Source organism: Oncorhynchus mykiss, chromosome 17, assembly GCF_057628025.1.
Source record: "Oncorhynchus mykiss isolate SJ-2025 chromosome 17, ASM5762802v1, whole genome shotgun sequence".
In the NCBI taxonomy this organism is placed as follows: domain Eukaryota; kingdom Metazoa; phylum Chordata; class Actinopteri; order Salmoniformes; family Salmonidae; genus Oncorhynchus; species Oncorhynchus mykiss.
The window spans coordinates 53,930,548-53,956,259 of record NC_143038.1 but is presented as its reverse complement, the minus strand read 5'-3'; the positions used below and the strand labels follow the sequence as shown (position 1 = coordinate 53,956,259).

The following is a 25,712-nucleotide window of genomic DNA, read 5'->3' as shown; positions in this document are numbered from 1 at the left end:
TGTGATCCCATATAAGTCATTCTATCATTGAACCCCTCCTTTGTCAATTTTGCAGGGCTGGCTCAGTCCAGGCCAGGTGTTTGTCATGGATGAGTACTGTGCTCGTAATGGTGTGCGGGGGTGTCACAGACACCTGTGTTACCTGGGCGACCTGCTGGAGCGGGCGGAGAACGGGGCTATGATTGACCCCACCCTGCTACACTACAGCTTTGCTTTCTGTGCCTCACACGTCCACGGCAACAGGTACAGAAAACTGACAGCTCTCCTTCTATGCTATCTCCCCTCCTTTCTTTCTTTCTTTCTCTCTGTCTCTCTCTGTCTTTGTGTGTGTCATAAATGTTATGCGTGTTATGCGTATGAATGTCATGTTATGCTTATGAAAGCAAACCAAGAATCCCTGTTCAGAGAAGCCACTCTATCACCAACCTTCTACGAAGAATCAATTTCATTCAGAGAAGACTCTAACCCAGGGTGTATTCCACCCAACATCCCATGCTTGTTGTTTGTTGCATCAGTCAAAGCTTACTTTCTCTTCTAAAATCACTTTTTTCTGTCACTTATGATTTTAAGTCTCTCGTGTTCAGTTGGGATTTGTGTATAGTATTAAATTGTTCTTCTTTCTTAGTTGTCTGTTCTTCTGTTGTCAATGAATTGTTTCTCATTGTCTATTATTTTTGTTTGCCATTACTTTTCTCTTCTCTGTTTTTCCTTGCTTGCTCTCATACCATCACCCCTACCTCTCCCTCATGTAACCTGTAGTCAGAGACTGTCTGAGTTGCTAAACTGGCCCATAACCGAGGCAGAGCTTCAAAGCTACCTTTACCCCCCCACCCCAGAGACCCCCACCCCCTCCAAGAGGGAACTCAAAATCATGGAGTTTAGGGGGGGGGGGAGTACTCCAAGTCCCAGAAGGTAAGAGTCTGTGGTGCTTCTCCCACTTTCACATGCTATTGGAGTTATCGGAAATTCCTAGTTCCGTCTAGAAAGTTTACTTGAATGACCCGCCAAGTCGAAATTAAATGTTGTAGGCCGGGTTGTGACGTTTCACCACTGACTTTGACCTTTTCAACCAAAAGATGACAACAAATGCTGTTTTGAATGAAACAAAGTTGTTTTTCTGACATCACAACTAGAAAATAGGAAGTTCTGACGAACATGTGAATGTGTATTCCTCCTCACTTGTAGATCCACTGTGACTCCCATTCGGCCTTTGTGACATGAGTGTTTGTTTTTAACAAGATTAAATACTGTATTTGAAATATTGAAATAATTAATGAGTATTGCAAATAATAGTATTGCAAATGAGTTTTTAAATAATAAAATGTCTGTGTTTGCATGTGTACTTGCATACATATGTAAGCTTGTTTGTACTTGTGTGTTTGTGTACATCTGCCCAAACTTTTGTATGTCATAATAATGGCTTGATCTCTAGTCAACATAAACAAGCGAGTGTCACTACAGTGTTGAGGGGCGAAGGTCATGGGCAGCTGTCTGTCAGTCTACCAGTCTGCCCCAATCTGACACTCCTCCTACCCAATCTACCCCTCCCTCCACCCCTCCCCCATCCTGTAACAGACAGTGATCGAGCTGAGGTGGGCTGTCTGTTTGAGTCCTGTTATGATCAGGCTAGACAGGGAGACGGGAGTAGCTCCAAGACAGGAGGATGGTAGTGGGGGTGGAGAGCGAGAGGGGAAAATGAGAGGAAAAGAGAGAGAGGTTCAGGAATAGAGGGAGAGGGAAAGAAGGATGGAGAGAGAGAAAATAAGGGAGGGAGGGGGGTGTAGTGTACTGTAGTGGGAGCTCTCCAGCCGGCCTGCCTGAAGGTCAGGGATGACAGGATGACAGGTCATCATGGGTGACGGGCGAGTGTCTCCTGCCACTGTCCGAGCCCAGGCCACAGCCAGCCCGCCTCCAGTCCCCATGACCATGACAGCCCCGTGCTGCCCGCGAGAGAAACCCCTCTCTGGCCATGACCCCCTTCACTACCCTGACCCCCCCTTACTCCCCTCACCCACCCACAACCTAATAGCCTTATAGCCACAGGGCATGGACTGAATATTATAGGGAGTACAGTAGCCTGGGAGTAAATTAAGAGTAAATAGAATTTTAAGGGTTGGAGTTGATTCAATTCCACCTCCAGTTAGTTTAGGTAATGCTTTGGAAATGTGGTGTTTGAATGTTAAAAATACCAGTTAAATATGGCTTTTATCTTTTTAAATTGGATGTACGAGTCAATTTGTCATTTGGCTGTAATTCATTTCCAGTCACGTACTTTTGCAATAAGCAGAGACCTCTGATGTGGTGTTCCTCTGATATTATTAGTTTCTCTGATCGCTCTGTGACAAATGACAACTCATTTCCATGTAGAGTTTATGAAAACATTATGAAAGCCGCGTAGGAGAACAAAACAAGGCTAGGCATAATTAGTGTGAAATTATCGAATTTGTTTTCTGAGTTTTCACATCACATACCATGTTATTAAAAGCTTGGGCTTTTTATTGCTTATGACATGCCTCAGATGAAGACACACACAAAACACACACTGACAATCATAGCCCGAAACACACACACATAGAGGGAGCATGGGTGAGGGGCCTATCTCCTTATAGTTAGTGACACGGCTGAGGATGGGGGAACGTGAGCACAGGGGAACGTGAGTGCATGTGACAGAGGAGGCACTGGTCGCCGTGACAGCGGCTTGAGGAGCAGGAGACGTGACATGCTTGTTGTCACCGGGCCCAGGATGTCATCTCAGTGAAGGACAGTGAGAAAGGAGGAGGGAGGTGGGGAGGGATACTCCTCCTGTCAGACACGATGGGGGCCACAGCTTGCCATAGGGGTGTGTGAAGGGCAGGGGGAACCCCCCCCCCCCTCCCTGTAACCATCCTCTCAGATACCAGTAGCCCCACTCTCCCAAATAGCTGGCTGGCTCTTACCTGTAGAATACACCACACATACGCTGGATTTGTACTGTAGGCTCTGCTGTGGACGTATAACTACATACTACATGTGTATTACTGTATGTTAGCTGAAATTCTCAGTTAGACCTCCAGTGACCGTTTGACCCTTGTGTGTGACCCCTGTGATTACTGTGTCAGTTGTGGCAATACTGCCTACTCTGATTTGGGATATTATGATAATTCTAAAATAACATTTAGCCCCAAAAATTGTCCAAGGGGATCTTCCAATTAATACATAATTTATATGCATTGTTCAATATGTGGACGATGTGGGAATGAAACCCACAACCTTGGTGTTTCCTGCCCCATGCTCCAACCATATAAACTCTATGGTACTGTATGCCCCTCAGGCCTGACGGGATAGGGACGGTGACTGTGGAGGAGAAGGAGCGCTTCGAGGATATCAAGGAGAGGCTGCGTGTTCTGCTGGAGAACCAGATCACACACTTCAGGTGTGTACTGTACTCACTGCCAAGTCTGTAACTGACCCTGGCACAGACATGCTTATGGGACTCATCAGATCACAGATTGTAGATCATGACATATGCCAATCACTGTGCTCTGCTATATGTTACTTACATTCTGATCTCAAGAACAAGCTAGTCATTTATAAATTATAGAACTCCTTGAGGATAAAGAATGGTCTTATGATGAAGGAATACAGTGCATTCAGAAAGTATTCAGACCCCTTTACTATTTACAGCCTTGTTCTAAAATGGATTACATTTTTAAAAATCCTCATCAATCTAAACACAATACCCTATAATGACAAAGCGAAAGTGTTAGCAGATGTTCTGAAAGAGCTGCAAAATCTGGACCCGTACAAATCAGCTGGTCTTGACAATCTGGACCCTCTATTTCTGAAACTATCCGCCGCCATTGTCGCAACCCCTATTACCAGCCTGTTCAATCTCGCTTTCATATCGTCTGAGATCCCCAAGGATTGGAAAGCTGCCACAGTCATCCCCCTCTTCAAAGGGGGAGACACCCTGGACCCAAACTGTTACAGACCTATATCCATCCTGCCCTGCCTATCTAAGGTCTTCGAAAGCCTAGTCAACAAACAGATCACTGTCCATCTCGAATCCCACTGTACCTTCTCCGCTGTGCAATCTGGTTTCCGAGCCGGTCACGGGTGCACCTCAGCCACGCTCAAGGTATTAAACGATATCATAACCGCCATCGATAAAAGACAGTACTGTGCAGCCGTCTTCATCGACCTGGCCAAGGCTTTCGACTCTGTCAATCACCATATTCTTATCGGCAGACTCAGTAGCCTCGGTTTTTCTAATGACTGCCTTGCCTGGTTCATCAACTACTTTGCAGACAGAGTTCAGTGTGTCAAATTGGAGGGCATGTTGTCCGGTCCTCTGGCAGTCTCTATGGGGGTGCCACAGGGTTCAATTCTTGGGCCGACTCTTTTCTCTGTATATATACCAATGATGTTGCTCTTGCTGCGGGCGATTCCCTGATCCACCTCTACGCAGACGACACCATTCTGTATACTTCTGGCCCTTCCTTGGACACTGTGCTATCTAACCTCCAATCGAGCTTCAATGCCATACAACACTCCTTCCGTGGCCTCCAACTGCTCTTAAATGCTAGTAAAACCAAATGCATGCTTTTCAACCATTCGCTGCCTGCACCCGCACGCCCGACTAGCATCACCACCCTGGATGGTTCCGACCTAGAATATGTGGACATCTATAAGTACCTAGGTGTCTGGCTAGACTGTAAACTCTCCTTCCAGACTCATATCAAACATCTCCAATCTAAAATCAAATCTAGAGTCGGCTTTCTATTCCGCAACAAAGCCTCCTTCACTCACGCCGCCAAACTTACCCTAGTAAAACTGACTATCCTACTGATCCTCGACTTCGGCGATGTCATCTATAAAATAGCTTCCAATACTCTACTCAGCAAACTGGATGCAGTTTATCACAGTGCCATCCGTTTTGTTACTAAAGCACCTTATACCACCCACCACTGCGACCTGTATGCTCTAGTCGGCTGGTCTTCGCTACATATTCGTCGCCAGACCCACTGGCTCCAGGTCATCTACAAGTCCATGCTAGGTAAAGCTCCACCTTATCTCAGTTCACTGGTCACGATGGCAACACCCACCCGTAGCACGCGCTCCAGCAGGTGTATCTCACTGATCATCCCTAAAGCCAACACCTCATTTGGCCGCCTTTCCTTCCAGTTCTCTGCTGACTGTGACTGGAATGAATTGCAAAAATCGCTGAAGTTGGAGACTTTTATCTCCCTCACCAACTTTACACATCTGCTATCTGAGCAGCTAACCGATCGCTGCAGCTGTACATAGTCCATCGGTAAATAGCCCACACGTTTTACCTACCTCATCCCCATACTGTTTTTATTTATTTACTTTTCTGCTCTTTTGCACACCAGTATCTCTACCTGTACATGACCATCTGATCATTTATCACTCCAGTGTTAACCTGCTAAATTGTAATTATTCACCTACCTCCTCATGCCTCTTGCACACAATCTATATAGACACTTTTTTTTATTTTTTCTACTGTGTTATTGACTTGTTAATTGTTTACTCCATGTGTAACTCTGTTGTTGTCTGTTCACACTGCTATGCTTTATCTTGGCCAGGTCGCAATTGTAAATGAGAACTTGTTCTCAACTAGCCTACCTGGTTAAATAAAGGTGAAATAAAAAAATAAAAATAAAAAACATAAGCATTCAGACCCTTTTCTATGAGACTTGAAATTGAGCTCAGGTGCATCATGTTTCCATTGATCATCCTTTCCAAGTTTCTACAACTTGATTGGAGTCCACCTGTGGTAAATTCAATTGATTGTTGACAGTTGACAGTGCTTTAGGTCGACCAAGCCGTTAGATCGAAGGAATTGTCCGTCCAAAAACATTTCTGCAGCCTTGAAGGTCCCCAAAAACACAGTGGCCTCCATCATTCTTAAATGGAAGAAGTTTGGAACCACCAAGACTCTTCCTAGAGCTTGCCGACCGGCCAAACTGAGCAATCAGGGGAGAAAGGCATTGGTCAGGGAGGTGACCAAGATCCCAATGGTCACTCTGACAGAGCACCAGAGTTCCTCTGTGGAGATGGGAGAACCTTCCAGAAGGACAGCAATCTCTGCAACACTCCACCAATTCGGCCTTTATGGTAGAGTGGCCAGACGGAAGCCTCAGTAAAAGGCACATGACAGCCCGCTTGGAGTTTGCCAAAAGGCACCCAAAGGACTCTCAGACCATGAGAAACAAGATTATCTGGTCTAATGAAATCATGATTGAACTCTTTGACCTGAATGCCAAGCATCACGTCTGGAGGAAACCTGGCACCGCTTATCACCTGGCCAATATCATCCCTATAGTGAAACATGGTGTTGGCAGCATCATGCTGTGGGTATATTTTTCAGCGGTAGGGACTGTGAGACTAGTCAGGATCAAGGGAAAGATGAATGGAGCAAAGAACAGAGAGATCTTTGATGAAAACCTGCTCCAGAGTGATCAGGACCTTAAACTGGGGGCAAGGTTCACCTTTCAACAGGACAACGACCGTAAGCACACAGCCAAGACAACGCAGGCTTCGGGACAAGTCTCTGAATGTCCTTGAATGGCCCAGCCAGAGCCCGGACTTGAACCCAATCAAACATCTCTGGAGAGATCTAAAAATAGCTGTGCATCAACGCTTCCCATTCAACTTGACTGAGCTTGAGAGGATCTGCAGAGAAAAATGGCAGAAACTCCCCAAGCTTGTAGCGTCATACCCAAGTAGACTTGAGGCTGTAATCGCTGGCAAAGGTGATTCAACAAAGTACTGAGTAAAGTTTTTAAAAATTTTAAAATAAATTTACACATTTTTAAAACCGGTTTTTGCATTGTTGTTATGGGGTATTGTGTGTAGACTGATGAGGGGGAAAAACGATTATTCAATTTTAGAATAGGGCTGTAAACGTAACAAAATGTGGAAAAGGTGAAGGGGTCTGAATACTTTCTGAATGTACTGTACCTTCATAGAAACCCTACATGAATAAAACTGGATTTCTTTCACAGGTACTGTTTTCCATTTGGTCGACCGGAGGGGGCCCTGAAAGCCACTTTGTCCCTGCTTGAGAGGGTATGTTATTATGCATCCTTTTTTAGCCTTACCTTATGTTCTATTAACCATGGACAAATACCTTCCTTTAGGCTATGGGACAAAAAAAAACGGAATAATATTTAAAATGTTCCATCCAAATTGACCAGATTGTATGGATAGTTGCCTATTTGATTTCTATATTATGTTGTTTATAATATAGGCTACTTGGTAAAACAGATGTTTGTCTCCTGTTCTCTAGAAGTGAAGGGTCAACAAGCGCACTCCCATTTTTTTCCCGTTTGTGGTACATACTGTAGGGCCAGTTCTAGTCTTTTGTGGGACCTAAGCGAGATTTGGTTGAGCCCCCCCACACCCCCTCCTCCCAGACCAGGCGCCAGGAAGAAGTGACTAAGGGAACAGTTGAAATCGGAGAGGGGGCACATTTTTGGGAGGTTCTTGCATTGGAATTATATTGAATTCGGTTTATATAATCACGCTATACCACAATAAACATAAAGTTCAAATGCTGAGACTCATTGAGTGCTTTTGAAATCTGTAGCCTCTCTGCAGCACAATGGACAGCGCCCTACAGCTAGGCCGTTTTGGTAATGAATATAGGCTACAAGATAGATAGGACAATTCATCTATTACAAACAGCCTATGTGAATGCAGCTGGACACACAGCTGTCTTACCAAAATAATGCAAACTAAATGCTGAAAGTAGTGGCCTAGTTATTCATACATGCAAACAAAAATACTGAATAGCAGTTTGGCTTAGAATACCAACATAACTGTGAATGCGAACGAATGGAACAGAACAAAACAGCGGTACCAAGTAGTAAGCCTGGTAAACAAAATAGATCGATAAAGACATGACACAATGTATATTCAGGCTAGTTACATTAACAGTAAACAAATGCAGTAAACAAAATATCAGATCGATAAAGACATGACACAATGTATATTCAGGCTCGTTACATTAACAGTAAACTGTAAATGTGGTAAAATCTTACATACAAGCAACAATGCAGTTTTAAGAAAAAATAAGTGTAAAGTAAAAAATAGATAAACAAAAATAACAGTAACAACTAATTAAAGAAGCAGTAAAATAACAATAGCGAGGCTAAATACAGGGGGTACCGGTACAGAGTCAATGTGCGGGGGCACCGGTTAGTCGAGGTAATTGAGGTAATATGTACATGTAGGCAGAGTTAAAGTGACTATGCACAGATAATAAACAGAAAGTAGCAGCAGCTTAAAAGTGTGGGAGGGAATGCAAATAGTCTGGGTAGCCATTTGATTAGCTGTTCAGGAGTATTATGGCTTGGGGGTATAGGCTGTTAAGAAGACTTGGCTCTCCGGTACTGCTTGCCATGAGGTAGCAAAGAGAACAGTCTATGACTAGGGTGGCTGGAGTCTTTGACAATATTTTGGGCCTAGTATATATGTCCTGGAAGGCAGGAAGCTTGGCCCCAGTGATGTACTGGACAGTATGCACTACCCTCTGTAGGGGGAATAGGCTTTGTCATGCCCTCTTCACGACTGTCTTGGTGTGCTTGGACCATGATAGTTTTTTGGTGATGTGGACACCAAGGAACTTGAAGCTTTCAACCTGCTCCACTACAGCCCCGTTGATGAAAATGGGAGCCTGCTCTGTCCTCCTTTTCCTGTGTCCACATCTCCAACGAACTATCATGGTCCATACAAACCAAGACAGGTGTGAAGAGGGCACAACAACACCTTTTCCCTCTCAGGAGACTGAAAAGATTTGGCATGGGTCCCCAAGTTTCTACAGCTGCAGCATCGAGAGCATCCTGACCAGTTGCATCACCGCCTGGTATGGCAACTGCTCGGCCTCTGACCGTAAGGCACTACAGAGGGTAGTGTGTACGACCAAGTACATCACTGGAGCCAAGTTCTGACATCCAGGACATATATACTAGGCCCAAAATATTGTCAAAGACTCCAGTTACCCAAGTCATAGACTGTTCTCTCTGCTACTGCACGGCAAGCTGTACCGGAGTGCAAAGTCTAGAAACAAAAGTGTCCTGAACAGCTTCAGCCCGCAAGCCATAAGACTGCTGAACAATTAATCAAATGGACACCAGTCTATTTATATTGACCCCCCCCCCCCCCCCCCCCCCCTTGTTTTTACACTGCTGCTACTCGCTGTTTATTATCTATGCATCGTCACTTTACAAATTACCTCGACTAACCCGTACCCATGACTCGGTACCAGTACCCCCTGTATATAGCCTCGTTATTGTAATTACATTTTATGGTGGTACTTTTTGATTTGATTCGATTTTTTTCACTTTCTTAACTCTATTTCTCGAACTGCATTGTTGGTTAAGGGCTTCTAAGAAATAATTTCACGGTAAGGTCTGCACCTTTTGTATTCGGCTCATGTGACAAATCAAATTTGATTTGATTCTACAATCCTAACTCTGAAACAGTAAATTGAGACCATGACTGTTCCAAAATGTTTTATGTTGCACTTTTACAGCAGGTTTTTTGCCGTTCTACACAGTTTGCCATGGGGCGGAGAGAAAATGTTGCAATTGTATAACATGTTTCATGCAATTCTATTCATTTTGCATGACTTAAAGCATGTTAATGATATCTGAGTGATAATGGGTTGGTGCCCCCCTAGCGTCCTGGGGCCCTAAGCGATCAGCAGTGGTGTAAAGTACATAAGTAATCATTAATATTTTTGACAACTTTTAGTTTTACTCCACTACATTCCTAAAGAAAATATGTACTTTTTACATTTACAATGCTCAAGCAGGACAGAATTACCTATCAATATAACACTTTGTCATCCCTACTGCCTCTGATCTGGCGGACTCACGGAACACAAATATTGTGTTTGTTAATGATGTCTGAGTGTTGGAGTGTGACCCTGTCTGTCCATAATTAAAAATCAGAAAATCGTGCTGTCTGGTTTGCTTAATATAAGGAATTTGATGTATAGCATTATTTTTACTTTGTACTTTTACCCAAGTATGACAATTGAGTACATTTAAAACCAGATACTTTTAGACTTTTACTCAAGTAGTATTTTACTGGGAAGTATTTTACTGGGAAGTGTTTTACTGGGAAGTATTTTACTGCGTAACTTTCCCTTTTTTCATATTCTGTTAAGGTCTCTTTTACTTTTACTCAAGTATGACAATTGAATACCTTTTTCCACCACTGGCAATCGCTTATGCCTGGAGCTGGCCCTGGCGGTATAGCCCCCAAAAAATGTATTTTATTGGTCTCCCGGGTGGTGCAGTGGTCTAAGGCACTGCTTTACAGTGCTAGCTGTGCCACCAGTGACTCTGGGTTCAGGCTCTGTCGCAGCCGGCTGCTACCGGGAGGCCCATGGGGAGGCGCACAATTGGCCTAGCGTTGTCCGGGTTAGGGAGGGTTTGGCCGGCAGGGATATCCTTGTCTCATCGCGCACTAGCGACTCCTGTGGCGGGTCGGGCGCACTGCACGCTGACCAGGTCGCTAGGTGTTTCCTCCAACACATTGGTGCGGCTGGCTTCCAGGTTGGATGCGCGCTGTGTTAAGAAGCAGTGCGGCTTGGTTGGGTTGTGTGTTCGGGGGATGCTTGACCTTCGCCTCTCCCGAGTCCGTTACGGGAGTTGCAGCGATGAGACAAGACAGTAACTACTAACAATTGGATACCACGAAATTGGGGAGAAAAGGGGGGTAAAAAAAAGAGGGGGAAAAGTATTTTTTCTACAATGTCTTCTGTTCTGTCCCAGGTGCTGATGAAGGATATCGTCACCCCTGTGCCCCAGGAGGAGGTGAAGACAGTCATCTGTAAATGTCTGGAGCAGGCAGCCTTGATCAACTACCAGCGCCTCTCAGAATATGCCAAAGTAGAAGGTAGATGACCACTTACACACTGACTGACACCCCTCCACACACACACACAATGCAGCATCACACTGTGTCCTACACTCTTTCACACACAGTACTGTACTGTACTATTTATGTTCTGTCAACATTTTTGTCTCCCTTCTAGCATTGTTAACACAATAGCGTTGATATCTATAGGGATTATCACACGTTGTTGTTGCACAGTGGCCTACAGTACTTGTGAGATACTACAGACATCATGCCCTCTGGTGCTTTACCACATTGCCCCCTGCAGGTCAACTGTTGCACACAAACGACATGACCTCTTAAACATCAGGACTCAGTTTCCCGATAGCAATGGGACTTAGGCTTACAAGTATTTTAATGATGCATCATTCCTGATGTAACATGAGTTTCCCAAAAGACCACGCATCGCTAATTACAATGTTGGAGCATGTGTCCATACTGATAGAGTCAAAAGAAAGGCAGCACTGTTCTCTGATCAGCTTTCTCCATTCAAATCTTACCTTAACATTATAATTATTCCACACTACTGACGACGGATCCGCTCCTAGCTGAGAGATATTGTCACATTATGGCTGCAAATATTGAGGCAGCTTATTCTAACGCTTACCAATAATAATGCACTAAATTACAGATTCATTTGTCACATCATTGCGCACATGTTGTTACCCAAATATTGAGGTAAAAATTAGTGTAGCCTACAAATTGAACTCAATGGACTGAACATGAAATTGATTTCAATATGATTTAAATATTGTACTTAGGCCTATGTAGCCAACAGGCCTACTGCATTTTTTAATGCAGTCATCTCGGTTTTAATTTGAAACGTCATTTTTATAATTTGCTTGTCCAATTGCGAAAGCTACAGCAACTGTGTCTGCGGTCACAGAAAGACCGATAAACAGCTTGATTTTTTTGTTTTTTGGGATATCTTCTGTGTATAAAGTGAGATGGAATGGCATCTGACGACAGTTTGGGTTTTCAAAAAAGATAAAGATCATCTTTAGCACTGGCACTAGAAATTAGAAGGCAACGGATAAAATGTAATGTTTGTGTTTTGGGAGAACTCTCAGGGACATTTTAAGAGGAAAGTCAAACATTGAAATGCAATCAAATAATGGAAATAAGGTGTTGTATTTATGTTGTATTGAAAATGCAGTAGATAACGTGAAGCAGAGATTTCATACATAATTTTCACAATGGGATAAGTAATATTGGCGACTTTGAATTAATATAACTGTTCTGTCCCCAGCTGCAGTAAACAGTGAAAAAATACTCCATCTTCCCCTAATGTGGCTGCTCTTACTTTTACTCTTTTTATTCACAGGTGTAATTTACATTGATATAGCTCCCTAAATGAACTTGCACAGTAGAGATGTGTATAGTAAGTAAAAATGCATTCAACTCCCCGTGAATCTGCCATCTTTATGCTGACTCCTGCGTGTCTCAGCTTCTCTCTGGGCCAGTCAACCCACTGTCCCTCTCCTCTTGCACACCGTTGCGGCTTCAAGGTGGGGTGATGCTCTGAAGCAACAATTCCTCCTTCCCTGGTTTCCTCTGCTTTGTTCTGAAATAACCTTCATCTTCTGTTCATCTTACCCCCCTCTGCTTTCCTCCTCCTTGTCTATTGGCTTTGCTGCTTCACTCCAAGCCCCTTGTAGTGTGAACACAAGTCAGGAAGGCCAATACACAAGGCATGCTGGGATTGCCCTCTGCAGCAACCCAGTATTTGTCCGTTGCATGTCCCAGGATTTCTTTACTAGGCATACAGAACTGGCTTACAAACTAAATTATGTGTTGGAATATATTTCTATGTGTGTGTAGCTTTGACTACACTCACCTATACTATTTTACTGGAAATTTCTAGTCTCAAATTCAGCTCTTCTCTATTCCGGTCAGTTTCTGTAAAGAAATACCTGAGGGTGCCGAAGATACTGAAGGAGATGCCCCTTAGTATCTTGGAGTGGAAATACTGCAGAAAAATCCTGTTTCTCATAAACATTTGCTTGTTTGTTGCCTTGATTGGGAAAAACTCAAACTTGATAGAAATGTCTCTCACCTTAATACCATTTGGCATGACGAATGGTTAAACAAAAGTGTGTCCAAAGACGACCGCCAGCCCACACGCCCTTTGTCCAACCACCCCTCTCCTCCACATTCGGCACTTCGGGCCCATCCCAAACCTTCTCCCCACCCGCCAATCCCCACCCTCCACCACCACCATCTCCACAGAGGAACCTGTGGGGATCCCTATCCCCCACATGCAGCTACCCTTAGAGCTCTGACCTCTCCTCCTCTGACCCCAGCCTCTTGCATGCCCCGATCCTCTCTTGTAGGGAAAAAGAGAGAAATGTATGAGCATCCTGTCTTCTGCTTGGCGTCTCAAGTGATGGATTTAACCATTCGTGAGTACCTTCTTCATCCTGCTCCACCCTCCTCCACCCGTTCCTCCTCCTCCCCTTTCCTCAACCATCTTTTTCTATTTTCAACATCTCTCCGTTCACACGTCCCAATCCCCTCTATTACCACCATTCCTTGCTGCCCTCTTAAACTATCTCTCTCACGCTCTCGTTCTTGCTTCTCTTAAGTTCTTTTCCTTTTGATCTGTTGCTTCTGTCTGTGAAAGCCACCTGTGAGAGATCCAAGCCCATGGTCTGTGTCTGTCTGTTAGGTCCTAGCAAGGCAAGCCAGGACCAAGACTCCAACGGTCTGTGACAATCATGAGAGATCGTATCTACTGTATCTGTCAGCTTTGTTTTCTGTTCACATGCCTGTCTGCGAATTGAATGCATTTTTACTTTGCTTCTGTGTAAACCCCCCTCAGTCCTGTTGAACCATGTCTCACTGGTACAGTACATGATACAGGTACACCATACAGCTACTGTACCATAGGGAACATTGTCATGACTTTCCCTGTTTGTATCATTTCACACTGGGGACCAGAGTGGTAAGACAACAGGAACAGGAAGTGGCAACCATAAACTGTATGTCCTGGAGTGTTTATGTTTTGTGTGTGTGTTTGTGTGTGTGTGGGTGGGTGGGGGGTTGGGGGGGGGGGGGGGGGGGGGGGGGTGTTTGGACCACTGTCTGTATATGTTTTACTGTTTGAAGCTATATGTGTGTCTATGTCTGACTACTGGTTAACATCAGATCTGGAGAGGAGATCCCTTGGGTGAAGGGTGAAAGGTGTTGCTCAACCACTTTTTTTCCAGACTTCCACTCTATCCTGCTCTTATGCTTTCATTACTGACTATCCACTCCTCTCTCTCTTTCTCTTCCTCCCACCTTCCCTCTCTCTTCTTCTCTGCTCTCCCTATCTCCTGCTCTCTCCTAGCGGAGAAAACTCAGAAAGATAAGAAGGATCAGGATCCAGGTGACACCATCCTATATATGAGCATATCCTAACCCAGTTAGAGCCATAGCAACATAACATCTCACAGCCTTCCTGAGGCACGGCCTGGGAAGGTTCCAGGAATGTTGTGACAGAGTTATGTCTCCACACCCCTGTCCTGTATTTTCCCCTGTACCTGCACTGCATTCCAGTGATGGAGATGCAGCCCTCCCCAGTGGGTGATTGTGGTAACCCTAACTATTAAGTCCCCTCTCTAGCCCTCCTGTTAAGACCACTCATCTGTGGAGTAGCTCCACCAATGGGCCTCCTCTGAATTCTCTTAAAATGCTTCCTCTTTCCTGCAATGATGTTTCCTCTTTTCAAAAAAAAAAAATGATGTCAAGGAGGGGAAGAAAAGAAGTGAGGGAGTGAGGAAGGGAGGAAAAGAGAAGATGGAGAGAATTAGTAAACAAATGAATGGAGAGATCAATTTTAAGACCATTCAGACCATTGCCATTGAGTATCTCACTTGTGTGATTGAAACCTGCAGAGGTAGCACAACTTTATTGCAAGCTTCAATACATGTAAGATAGCAGTTATGTGTTTGAATTCACAAGTTGTGCAATGAAAGTATCACATCCTCTGCAGATGGTGCATGAACATCTCCAATGTATTAAAATGCAATCGTTTTGAATAAAAACCTCATATCAAAGTTTGGTTACACATTATGACTGATGAAATGGTTTGGATATTCTGGCTGATATTTCCCATAATGTTATATCAATGGCAATTTTGATACATTGGAGATAAGTAAGTGAAGCAAGATGATATCATAGATCATGATAGCACATAGTCATCATCATTATTAATGTCACTTCCGACTGTTTCAGGCTCACAGTCTTGCTGGTGTCACTGTGTGAGATGTAATTGATCATTAAATGTCACTGACTGGACAGCACTCACACCTGGTTTCCCTGGTCTAAATCAGTCACGGACTAAAAAAGAAGCAGACATCCCTTATACTGTAGAATGTGGCAATACTGAGTTTCTGTTATAGAAGATCTAGATGTTTGGCCTTGCCCCTCACCTCACCTGTATCACTCCAGCACCCATGCCCCTTCATTGACCAATGGAAGAAATGCCCTTTGTGTTTGCGGGCTTTCTTTTAAACCCTCCATCCATACTGGTGACCAGACCATAATTTCAACACAGTCAGAGGCAATCCTCTGGCCACAGTCCAGTCCACAGACACCACTGGGCTTAAAGTGCTCTGCCAGTGTGTGTGCGTCACAGAGCTGTACTTCTGTACACTGCCAATTAAACCCCTGCTACTACAGAGCCTCACTAGCACAATGACAGTTGTGTGTGCTGGACAAAGAGCAGAAGCAGCGAGGAGAGGACATGGTCTTTGCCTCATTTCTTCAAGTGTAGAAGTCCACATTGTCACATTAATCTCTCCATTTTACTGGGACTGTAAAGAGGGACGGAGAAGTGCAAAATAAGTCAAGTAAGTCAGTGTTGTTGTGAAAAGTCTGTCTGACTGATTCATTAAGAAGAGATCAGGCATATGTAAAGATGTTTGACCCTCAGATGCCCTGAAGTCTGAACGAGCACCCAATATGTTATTGTATAGGCTCCTACGCAGTTCTCCAGTTACCTATGCTGACTCTCTCTCTCTCACAAATACCATCTCTTCACCATATTCATTATTATTTTCTTTATTTCAAAAGCATACATTTATGTGTAGTTTCATCGCAACCTCATTGGTCAGTTGAGATGGTTGTGTTTTGTCCCTTGGTTGTGTTTCGTAACATGATCGCTGTAGACTGAATTTGTTTCCATTGAGTAAAGTATGTGAACTAGAGGTCTTCACGGGTCCAAAGATGGATCTGGGGGCTTTCCCACCCGGGCTTGATATGCATAAATTTTTTTTTTTTTAAAGAGCAGAGACCCGTTCTGAATCGAGACGAAGACAACGAGATCTGTTTCGTATAGACCTGGTCGGATCCAGAGGCAGCAGTCGGATCAGAGTGAGGGAAGCAGCAGAAAAGGGATTATTTTAAGCTACTTTATTAGCCAGAGCTGATAAAACGTGAGAGGAGGGAGAGAGGCGTGTTGCTCTATCAGGCGGGGGAGGGGCCGTACTGTGAGCGAGTGACACAGGGATGAGGGCAGAAGAGACGAGACCGCAACCAACCAAGCCAATAGTGGACTAATAACTGCAATAGCTAGGTTATTTATCATCAAATATGATGACGTAGTACCTGTCTTGACTGCATCAAACTGGGAGAAGCTAGTTAAGCTAGCTAACATTAGCTAAGTAGGTTAATTAATGCTTCAGAGCATGTGCCTTCTCATCCTACAGTTACGAATAATAACTCCATTCAGAATATTAAGTAGCAGCCTACCTGTTGGCTCTTGGTCGTTGTAGCCTATCCTTGTCCTTTAACTTTTAATTGCGTCATTTTAATTCCAGCTTCCATTGATTAGATACAGTATCTCCTAACTTTTGCCCCACACGGAGGCTCTATGACTGTAGCCTATTGTCACTTTGATGACTTATGATTGGCCAACAACAAGCTCATCGATACACTCTCGTGAAAAGTAAGACCAGCAGCATACATGATGAAAGGTCTCTCTCTCTCTTTCTCTCTCTATAGCAGCAGTCGCATTCGGATCTGTACAGGCCCTTCCAGACAAGTCGGTTAAGATTACACACACCTGAGACCCGTGACACTCAGACCCGTGACATTATTTAAATTCTGGAACAGGACCCACTCGGGTCTCTGGTATCCGGGTACAGGTGGATCTGTGAAGACCTCTAATGTGAACAGCAGACTGTCATTGTGTATTTTGTTCTTCAAGATGGATTTGATGTAAAAACCTGCCAATACTTGCACTCTACACTTTCTTAGTTGTTATATTTATCCTGGTTGTCACAGCTATCCTACTTAGCAGGGGGAAATGACCAGACTTCAGGGAGTGTCATTTTGCATATCACATGTTAAACTTGAGCGTCTCACATGAGAAACATTCAAAGCACAACGTTCTGCACATTTTGCATGATAACTGTGGAACTTGTCTGTTGTTTTCCCTGTTTTAATTTGTCTCATTATACCTGCATTGTTCTAGAGATGGTTGTATTACAGTGTTGCCCTAGGAGACTTGCACAACATTAGCATAAGGTTGATCAGGCGTTGAGGGGAAGTTTTACAGCCATGCATCTCCCTCCATATTGACCTGTGACCTTTGTGCTTCAGAGAATGTAGGGCGCTTAGTCACCCCTGCCAAAAAGCTGGAGGACACCATACGTCTGGCCGAGCTGGTTATCGAGGTCCTCCAACAGAACGAGGAGCATCACGCAGAGGTGAGTACAACCCACATACATAATTCCAAGGTCAGTTATTATCAGAGCAGAGTGTTAAGAACTACAGAGAACCATGGGGCATTTATTCTCTCTGACTCTGTTTAACAGGCTACAGTCACAGTCGGTACAGTATTTACATCAGTTCTTTTTATCTCCATATCTCACTAGTGCATGCTAGCCAGACCGCATTGGCCTGCACGGTAAGGGGTCAAGGTGTGGGTTTAAAGGTTAAAAAGGTTGCATCACTTCTCACTCCTCCATTTCATGTGCACCAGGCATCGTTTGGGATGACAACGATGAGCAATGCAGAGTTTGACGGGGGGACTTCTGATTTGGTCACTCTGTTTCCTATACAAGCCTCCTAGAAGGGAATACCCAACAGGGCTTTAATTAAGCCAATTTAATCATATCCTAGCCTAGGCGCTACAAAGGTTTTTGTGGTGATGTCACAAGTTGCTCTTCCTGTAATTGAGGTTGTCCCCAACATAAGTTGCATGGTGCTGGTAGAGCAGTGTAGTGTAGTGTAGTGTAGAGCAGTGTAGTGTAGAGCAGTGTAGTGTAGTGCAGTGTAGTGTAGAGCAGTGTAGTGTAATGCAGTGTAGTGTAGTGTAGGTTGGGTGTGATGATGATTCAGACTACCTTCCTGTTGTTCACACTGCATTTGTACTCTTTCTGGAAACATGAAGAGAATTTACAGACCTCAGTGACCCATTTTTAAACACCAAATGTGTCTCTTGATTATGTGAAGGCTAGGCCAAGTGCATGGTTTTCCTCATGCACATTATGTTTACTCACAAAAGAGAATGTCGACATATTTCTTAATGGACGTTGAGCTCTTGAGTATGGTTTGTCAATTAAACTATCATTTGTTTTTTCTCCATTGGTTTGGATCATGTCTTTCTTTCACTGTCATCATCACATATTTCCTGCCAACTAACCATTAGATGGAAAAAGTCAACACAGAGATGTGAACAGAAGTATACCTGACTTAATCCCTTCCTGTTCTCTTATTGTTTGTTTTGTTTGCGGGGAATGTTCGGACAGGGCAAAGAGGTATGTGATGGATCCTCAAATCCTGATAACATGACCCCCAACCCCTGCCGCCCCCCCACCTGCCATGACCCCTAACCGCAGTCACCCCCCACTTGCCATGACCCCTAACCCCTGCCACCCTCTACCTCCCATATTATGTGATGTACTGATGATGCCAAATGCCCAGGGATGATCTTAACTGTTCCCATCTCTCTTCCTAGTAATAGCCTTGTACCCCAACTTCTTCCCTTATACTTGTTTTCAGCCCATCCTGGAGAGTTGTGCTTGTGCAGCCCAAAGGGTTGCATTTGGTGATAAAGCAAACCTCAACAAGCACTGTGGCAGTGTCCCTGTCTATCATACTCAGATCCCTCCCACTGAAACCCCCCCCCCCCCCCAACCACATCACATCGCCCCCACCCCTCCCGGTCTGGTGCAGTTTTATCTGTCCACCCCAACTGCCACAGCCAACTCTGGTCCCATCCTGTCAGTGAAAGGCCTGCTCTGTGGTGCTGTGTGTTTGGGGAAAGCTGTGTGACAGGTAAGAGAGGTGATCCAGTCACCTCCACCCAACAAGCTGATCCTCCTCCATTGTAGACCTGATTACTCTCAATGGAAAAGCATGTCATTTGTCTGAGGTAATGTGACCCGTCTGTCCCCTCTTGCATTTCTCAAAATGCTTTGTTGTGTGAATTTTCCCATCGGAAATTAACACCAACAACATCAGTAGACCAGCATAACCAGAAATAGACACATCTTCCACTCCTTCTCAACCCAGTACCCTCAGTCACCTCATCCATGTACCAATCAGTTTGAGTCAATTCCATTATTATTCAAGTAATTTGGCAAATCTAGTAATGTTTCTGTGTATAGGGTATGCCATGGCGAATACAGTTCAGGAATTGACGAATGGAAATTAAACCAACCCTAACTATTACCCAATTTAGCAGCCAATGTGAAGAATCAGTAGATGAATCCTCCCACTGCTTGAGGCCTGTAATGACAGTTTTATTTATTGTTATGAGCCTCTCCATTTTGACCCTGAGTCTGTTGCTGGTTGTTGCTGGCGCTGTCATGGCAACCGTCCCATGCCAGAGTGCATGACGCCCATGGGAACATTCACATCACAGAGGTGTGACGATGTGAATGGCTGATGGCCAAGTCCTCCACTGGCCCAGAGGACCACGGGCAGGGAGAGGGGGAGCATGGGAGGATGAGTGTTAACCTGCATGAGACCAGCCTGTTCCAGACTCTGTCACTCCACTGATTCTGTCTATCCTATGGGGAGGCTCTGAGCAGCTCTGTATGAATGACTTAGTCAAGGAGCCGTATCTATGCAGTTCTCTGTGTCTCTCTCTGTGGTCCAACAGAACAGCGCACGTTTAGCCGTGCTCGAGTGCAGAACTTAAACACTACGCTCAAAGCTGTAAAGTGTCCCCCAGAGATCTCTGTGTGATGCCTCAGAGGTGACAACTTGACTCTTATTGTGAAGAAAAGAGCCCTTATATAGATCGGTGGAGTAACATTATCTTCCTTTCCTCTCTAGAGAATGACACTTTGAGGCTTGTATTATAGTTGCATACTCTTATCCTCAATTTGTTTGTCTCTCTATCTTTGTCTATTTCTCCACCTGCCTCCCTTTTCCCCTCTTTCACCCTCTATTTGTTTTTCATCAAACTTTTTCTGCACATTCCTCTCGTTCTCTCTTCCGTGTATCTCTTTCTTTCATACCCCTTCCTCTCCTTTCTCTTTTTCTATGTATTCCTCTCTTCTCTTTCATTCTACACTCTCTCCCCATCTCTCTGTTTTCTCTCTCTCGCTCTCTCCTTCACTCCTCTCTCTCTAGGCATTTGCGTGGTGGTCAGACCTGATGGTGGAGCATGCAGAGACCTTCTTGTCTCTGTATGCAGTGGACATGGATGCTGCACTGGAGGTTCAGCCCCCTGACAGCTGGGACAGCTTCCCTCTCTTCCAGTTGCTCAATGACTTTCTGAGGACCGACTGTGAGTGACTCCAACCCCAGCCCAGGCCCTGAACCAAGGCTACAATATGAACAAACACATACAGCGTTTAGCACTCCCGAACCATACAGCACATACAGCACACAGTCTGGAGCATTCATGACACATAGGACTGGGTTTTTATTGAATGTTCATTGTGGTTGATCTTGACGAACTGGAGAAACTAAAACCTAGTGTTGAGATCCAATTTGAGGAGAATATGTTCCGATCTAATATTACTTTCACACTGCATGATCCTTTCTGCATTTGACTCCAGTGTAATGAAACGGATGAAGGTAATTGAGAGGACAATGCAGCACTGTGGGAGCTTCTTACTAAGACCTGAAACTAAAATTGAAATGGTTGCTGTGGGCCCTGTAATTATTCGGTGCATGTGACAAATAAAATTAATGAACTGTAGTTGCCGGAGGAGCGCTGTCCAGGGTTCTGGAAGCATGCGTCAGAAGAGAAACACTTACCACTGCCTTTGTGAAGTGAACCTGCACTGGGCTAATTGTCCCAGGGGAATGTCTCATTCTAGTTTGTCAGCCAGGAGTCTGGAAGAATGTAATGTAGTCTGTTGTTCACCTGCAGTGGCTTAATGGACTTGGACTGGAACAGCTTGTTATACTCACTTGTTACTGCTGCACAATTGGCCACATTCATTGTTGGATTTTTTTTTGAAACAGCTGATTGGTTATTCACATTGCAATGATCATAGAAACAAGAAAATCTGGAGACCGGCCAAAAATAAGGGTGAAATTAATGGTATTTTGATAAATGATAAATTGACATTTATCCTCTACGGGATCGGTGTCCCCCAGCGGGACGATTGAGCTAACGTAGGCTAATGTGATTAGCATGAGGTTGTAAGTAACAAAATAAAATCCCAGGACATAGACATATCTGATATGGGCAAAAAGCTTAAATTCTTGTTAATCTAACTGCACTGTCCAATTTACAGTAGCTATTACAGTGAAAGTGTACCATGCTATTGTTTGAGGACAGTGCACAATTCTGAACTTGAAAATGTATTAATAAACCAATTAGGCACATTTGGGCAGTCTTGATACAACATGTTGAACAGATATGCAGTGGTTCATTGGATCAGTCTAAAACTTTCCACACTGCTTCCATCTAGTGGCCAAAATCTAAATTGCACCTGGGCTGGAATAATACATTATGGCCTTTCTCTTGCATTTTAAATATGGTACAAAAAAATGAATGTTTTTCTTTGTATTATCTTTTACCAGATCTAATGTGTTATGTTCTCCTGCATTCATTTCCACAAACTTCATGATATATTAGATTTCATAGTGTACACTTTGCATACAGTATGTTTGATGGACTGTAGCATACACAGATGGACTAATCCCATGTAATACTAGTAATTCTGATTTCCATGACTTTGACACTATAGTTGGAAATGTAAACCTGCCACCATGATATCAACCATCCATCTCCCTCAGGCTTCTCCAGTGGTTTACAGGAGCACAATAACACAGTACACACACAGAGCCGCATCCCAATACTACCAAACCATACCACAGGGGAATTTTACATGGAAGGTCATTTGTTTTGTCTCCCTGAAGCAGCTAGCTTATGTGTCATGAAATCGCCTTAGCACCAGATAGGCGCCAAAGTCGGACACCATTCAAGCAGTTAATGAGGTCTAAAACAGTGGTGGCAGGGAGTAGGGCGAGCCCTGCATCCTCACTCCTGGACAAATACATCGAAGTGTACAGCAGCCACTCAAGTGGCTAATTGGAGAGCGACAATCAGGGAACAAAATAAACATTGCACCTACTGTGTATCATCGACCTTGACTTCTATACACGAGCACACACACACACACACACACACACATTGAGCGCCAAAGGGATAAAGAGGAAAACAGACCCACTGTTTGGAGCCATGAGCCATCGCATTAACACACACTGGCCTCCATTTTATCTCCCTTGGTCTGTGTTAGCGTTGCCTTTTTACCAGTTGAATCTAGACGAAACTTGCCTGGTCTAAAATATATACAGTGCCTTGCGAAAGTATTCGGCCCCCTTGAACTTTGCGACCTTTTGCCACATTTCAGGCTTCAAACATAAAGATATAAAACTGTATTTTTTTGTGAAGAATCAACAACAAGTGGGACACAATCATGAAGTGGAACGACATTTATTGGATATTTCAAACTTTTTTAACAAATCAAAAACTGAAAAATTGGGCGTGCAAAATTATTCAGCCCCCTTAAGTTAATACTTTGTAGCGCCACCTTTTGCTGCGATTACAGCTGTAAGTCGCTTGGGGTATGTCTCTATCAGTTTTGCACATCGAGAGACTGAATTTTTTTCCCATTCCTCCTTGCAAAACAGCTCGAGCTCAGTGAGGTTGGATGGAGAGCATTTGTGAACAGCAGTTTTCAGTTCTTTCCACAGATTCTCGATTGGATTCAGGTCTGGACTTTGACTTGGATATTCTAACACCTGGATATGTTTATTTTTGAACCATTCCATTGTAGATTTTGCTTTATGTTTTGGATCATTGTCTTGTTGGAAGACAAATCTCCGTCCCAGTCTCAGGTCTTTTGCAGACTCTATCAGGTTTTCTTCCAGAATGGTCCTGTATTTGGCTCCATCCATCTTACCATCAATTTTAACCATCTTCCCTGTCCCTGCTGAAGAAAAGCAGGCCCAAACCATGATGCTGCCACCACCATGTTTGACAGTGGGGATGGTGTGTTCAGCTGTGTTGCTTTTACGCCAAACATAGCGTTTTGCATTGTTGCCAAAAAGTTCAATTTTGGTTTCATCTGACCAGATCACCTTCTTCCACATGTTTGGTGTGTCTCCCAGGTGGCTTGTGGCAAACTTTAAACAACACTTTTTATGGATATCTTTAAGAAATGGCTTTCTTCTTGCCACTCTTCCATAAAGGCCAGATTTGTGCAATATACAACTGATTGTTGTCCTATGGACAGAGTCTCCCACCTCAGCTGTAGATCTCTGCAGTTCATCCAGAGTGATCATGGGCCTCTTGGCTGCATCTCTGATCAGTCTTCTCCTTGTATGAGCTGAAAGTTTAGAGGCACGGCCAGGTCTTGGTAGATTTGCAGTGGTCTGATACTCCTTCCATTTCAATATTATCGCTTGCACAGTGCTCCTTGGGATGTTTAAAGCTTGGGAAATCTTTTTGTATCCAAATCCGGCTTTAAACTTCTTCACAACAGTATCTCGGACCTGCCTGGTGTGTTCCGTGTTCTTCATGATGCTCTCTGCGCTTTTAACGGACCTCAGTGCAGGTGCATTTATACGGAGACTTGATTACACACAGGTGGATTGTATTTATCATCATTAGTCATTTAGGTCAACATTGGATCATTCAGAGATCCTCACTGAACTTCTGGAGAGAGTTTGCTGCACTGAAAGTAAAGGGGGCTGAATAATTTTGCACGCCCAATTTTTCAGTTTTTGATTTGTTAAAAAAGTTTGAAATATCCAATAAATGTCGTTCCACTTCATGATTGTGTCCCACTTGTTGTTGATTCTTCACAAAAATATACAGTTTTATATCTTTATGTTTGAAGCCTGATATGTGGCAAAAGGTCGCAAAGTTCAAGGGGGCCGAATACTTTCGCAAGGCACTGTACATATATAAAATGTATATATATCAGATATACAAAAGAGAGAAAATCTGGTATAGCGAGCTAGACTAATATTAATATGATTTATTTTAGACAAGTTTTTTTTGCTCATTATTATCAAGGGTGCCTATCATTTTGGAGGTGACTGTTCCGATGGTGTTACATTTGAATGAATGACTTCACCTGACCTATATGCTCTGTCCTGTCTCAGATAACCTGTGCAATGGGCAGTTCCACAAACACCTGCAGGACCTATATGCCCCACTGGTGGTGCGATATGTGGACCTCATGGAGTCATCCATCGCCCAGTCCATCCACAGGGGCTTCGAGAGAGAGTCCTGGGAGCCTGTCAAGTAAGGACACCCCTAATATCAACACCCCATTGAAATGGTTACATAGCCCGGATGCTACTGTTTCTGCATTCAAGTAGAAATCGACTGATACCCAGGCTAGTCATAATGCAGTATATACATACTGTATAGGTAGATGCTAATATCTTCAGTTTTCAAACTTGAATTACTGTCAATGTTTTCAGGCTTTCCTGTTCATGTTAACAGAAATATTCTGATAATGTTTTGGTAATCATGTGTACCATATATTTGTACATGAAATATGTTGATATCCACACATGAAGTATGTCTACTTGTGGGCAATTGTGTAAAAAATAAACTTTGTTTTTATTTAACCTTTATTTAACCAGGTAGGCTAGTTGAGAACAAGTTCTCATTTGCAACTGCGACCTGGCCAAGATAAAGCGCAGCTATTCGACACATACAACAACACAGAGTTACACATGGAATAAACAAAACATACAGTCAATAATAGAGTAGAACAAAAGAAAACAAAAAGTCTATATACAGTGAGTGCAAAGGAGGTAAGTTAAGGAAATAAATAGGCCATGGTGGCGAAGTAATTACAATATAGCAATTAAACACTGGAATGGTAGATCGGCAGAAGATGAATGTGCAGATAGAGATGCTGGGGTGCAAAGGACCAAAATAAATAAATACCAGTATGGGGATGAGGTAGGTAGATAGATGGGCTGTTTACAGATGGGCTATGTACAGGTGCAGTGATCTGTAAGCTGCTCTGACAGCTGGTGCTTAAAGCTAGTGAGGGAGATGTGAGTCTCCAGCTTCAGAGATTTTTGCAATTTGTTCCAGTCATGGGCAGCAGAGAACTGTAAGGAAAGACGACCAAAGGAGGAATTGGCTTTGAGGGTGACCAGTGAGATATACCTGCTGGAGCGCATGCTACTAGTGGGTGCTACAATGGTGACCAGTGAGATGAGATAAGGCGGGGCTTTACCTAGCAGAGACTTGTAGATAACCTGTAGCCAGTGGGTTTGGCGACGAGTATGAAGCGAGGGCCAACCAACGAGAGAGTACAGGTCACAATGGTGGGTAGTGTATGGGGCTTTGGTGACAAAACGGATGGCAC

At 43.8% G+C, this 25,712-nt stretch overlaps 1 protein-coding gene across 2 annotated transcripts in view; it reads left to right on the top strand.

Annotated features, from left to right (window-relative positions):
• The window catches only part of LOC110493244 (calcium-dependent secretion activator 1), a 157,369-nt gene that overhangs the window by 99,234 nt on the left and 32,423 nt on the right, over window positions 1–25,712 (top strand). Inside the window, exons 14-21 of one of the 2 annotated variants that reach the window (XM_036950552.2) lie at window positions 56–243; window positions 3,311–3,412; window positions 7,008–7,071; window positions 10,788–10,911; window positions 13,245–13,313; window positions 17,500–17,606; window positions 20,485–20,641; window positions 24,484–24,625. In XM_036950552.2, the coding sequence (XP_036806447.2) occupies window positions 56–243; window positions 3,311–3,412; window positions 7,008–7,071; window positions 10,788–10,911; window positions 13,245–13,313; window positions 17,500–17,606; window positions 20,485–20,641; window positions 24,484–24,625 (953 nt within the window). The remainder of the gene's footprint in view (window positions 1–55; window positions 244–3,310; window positions 3,413–7,007; window positions 7,072–10,787; window positions 10,912–13,244; window positions 13,314–17,499; window positions 17,607–20,484; window positions 20,642–24,483; window positions 24,626–25,712) is intronic. The other variant, XM_036950557.2, reaches the window with a different exon arrangement.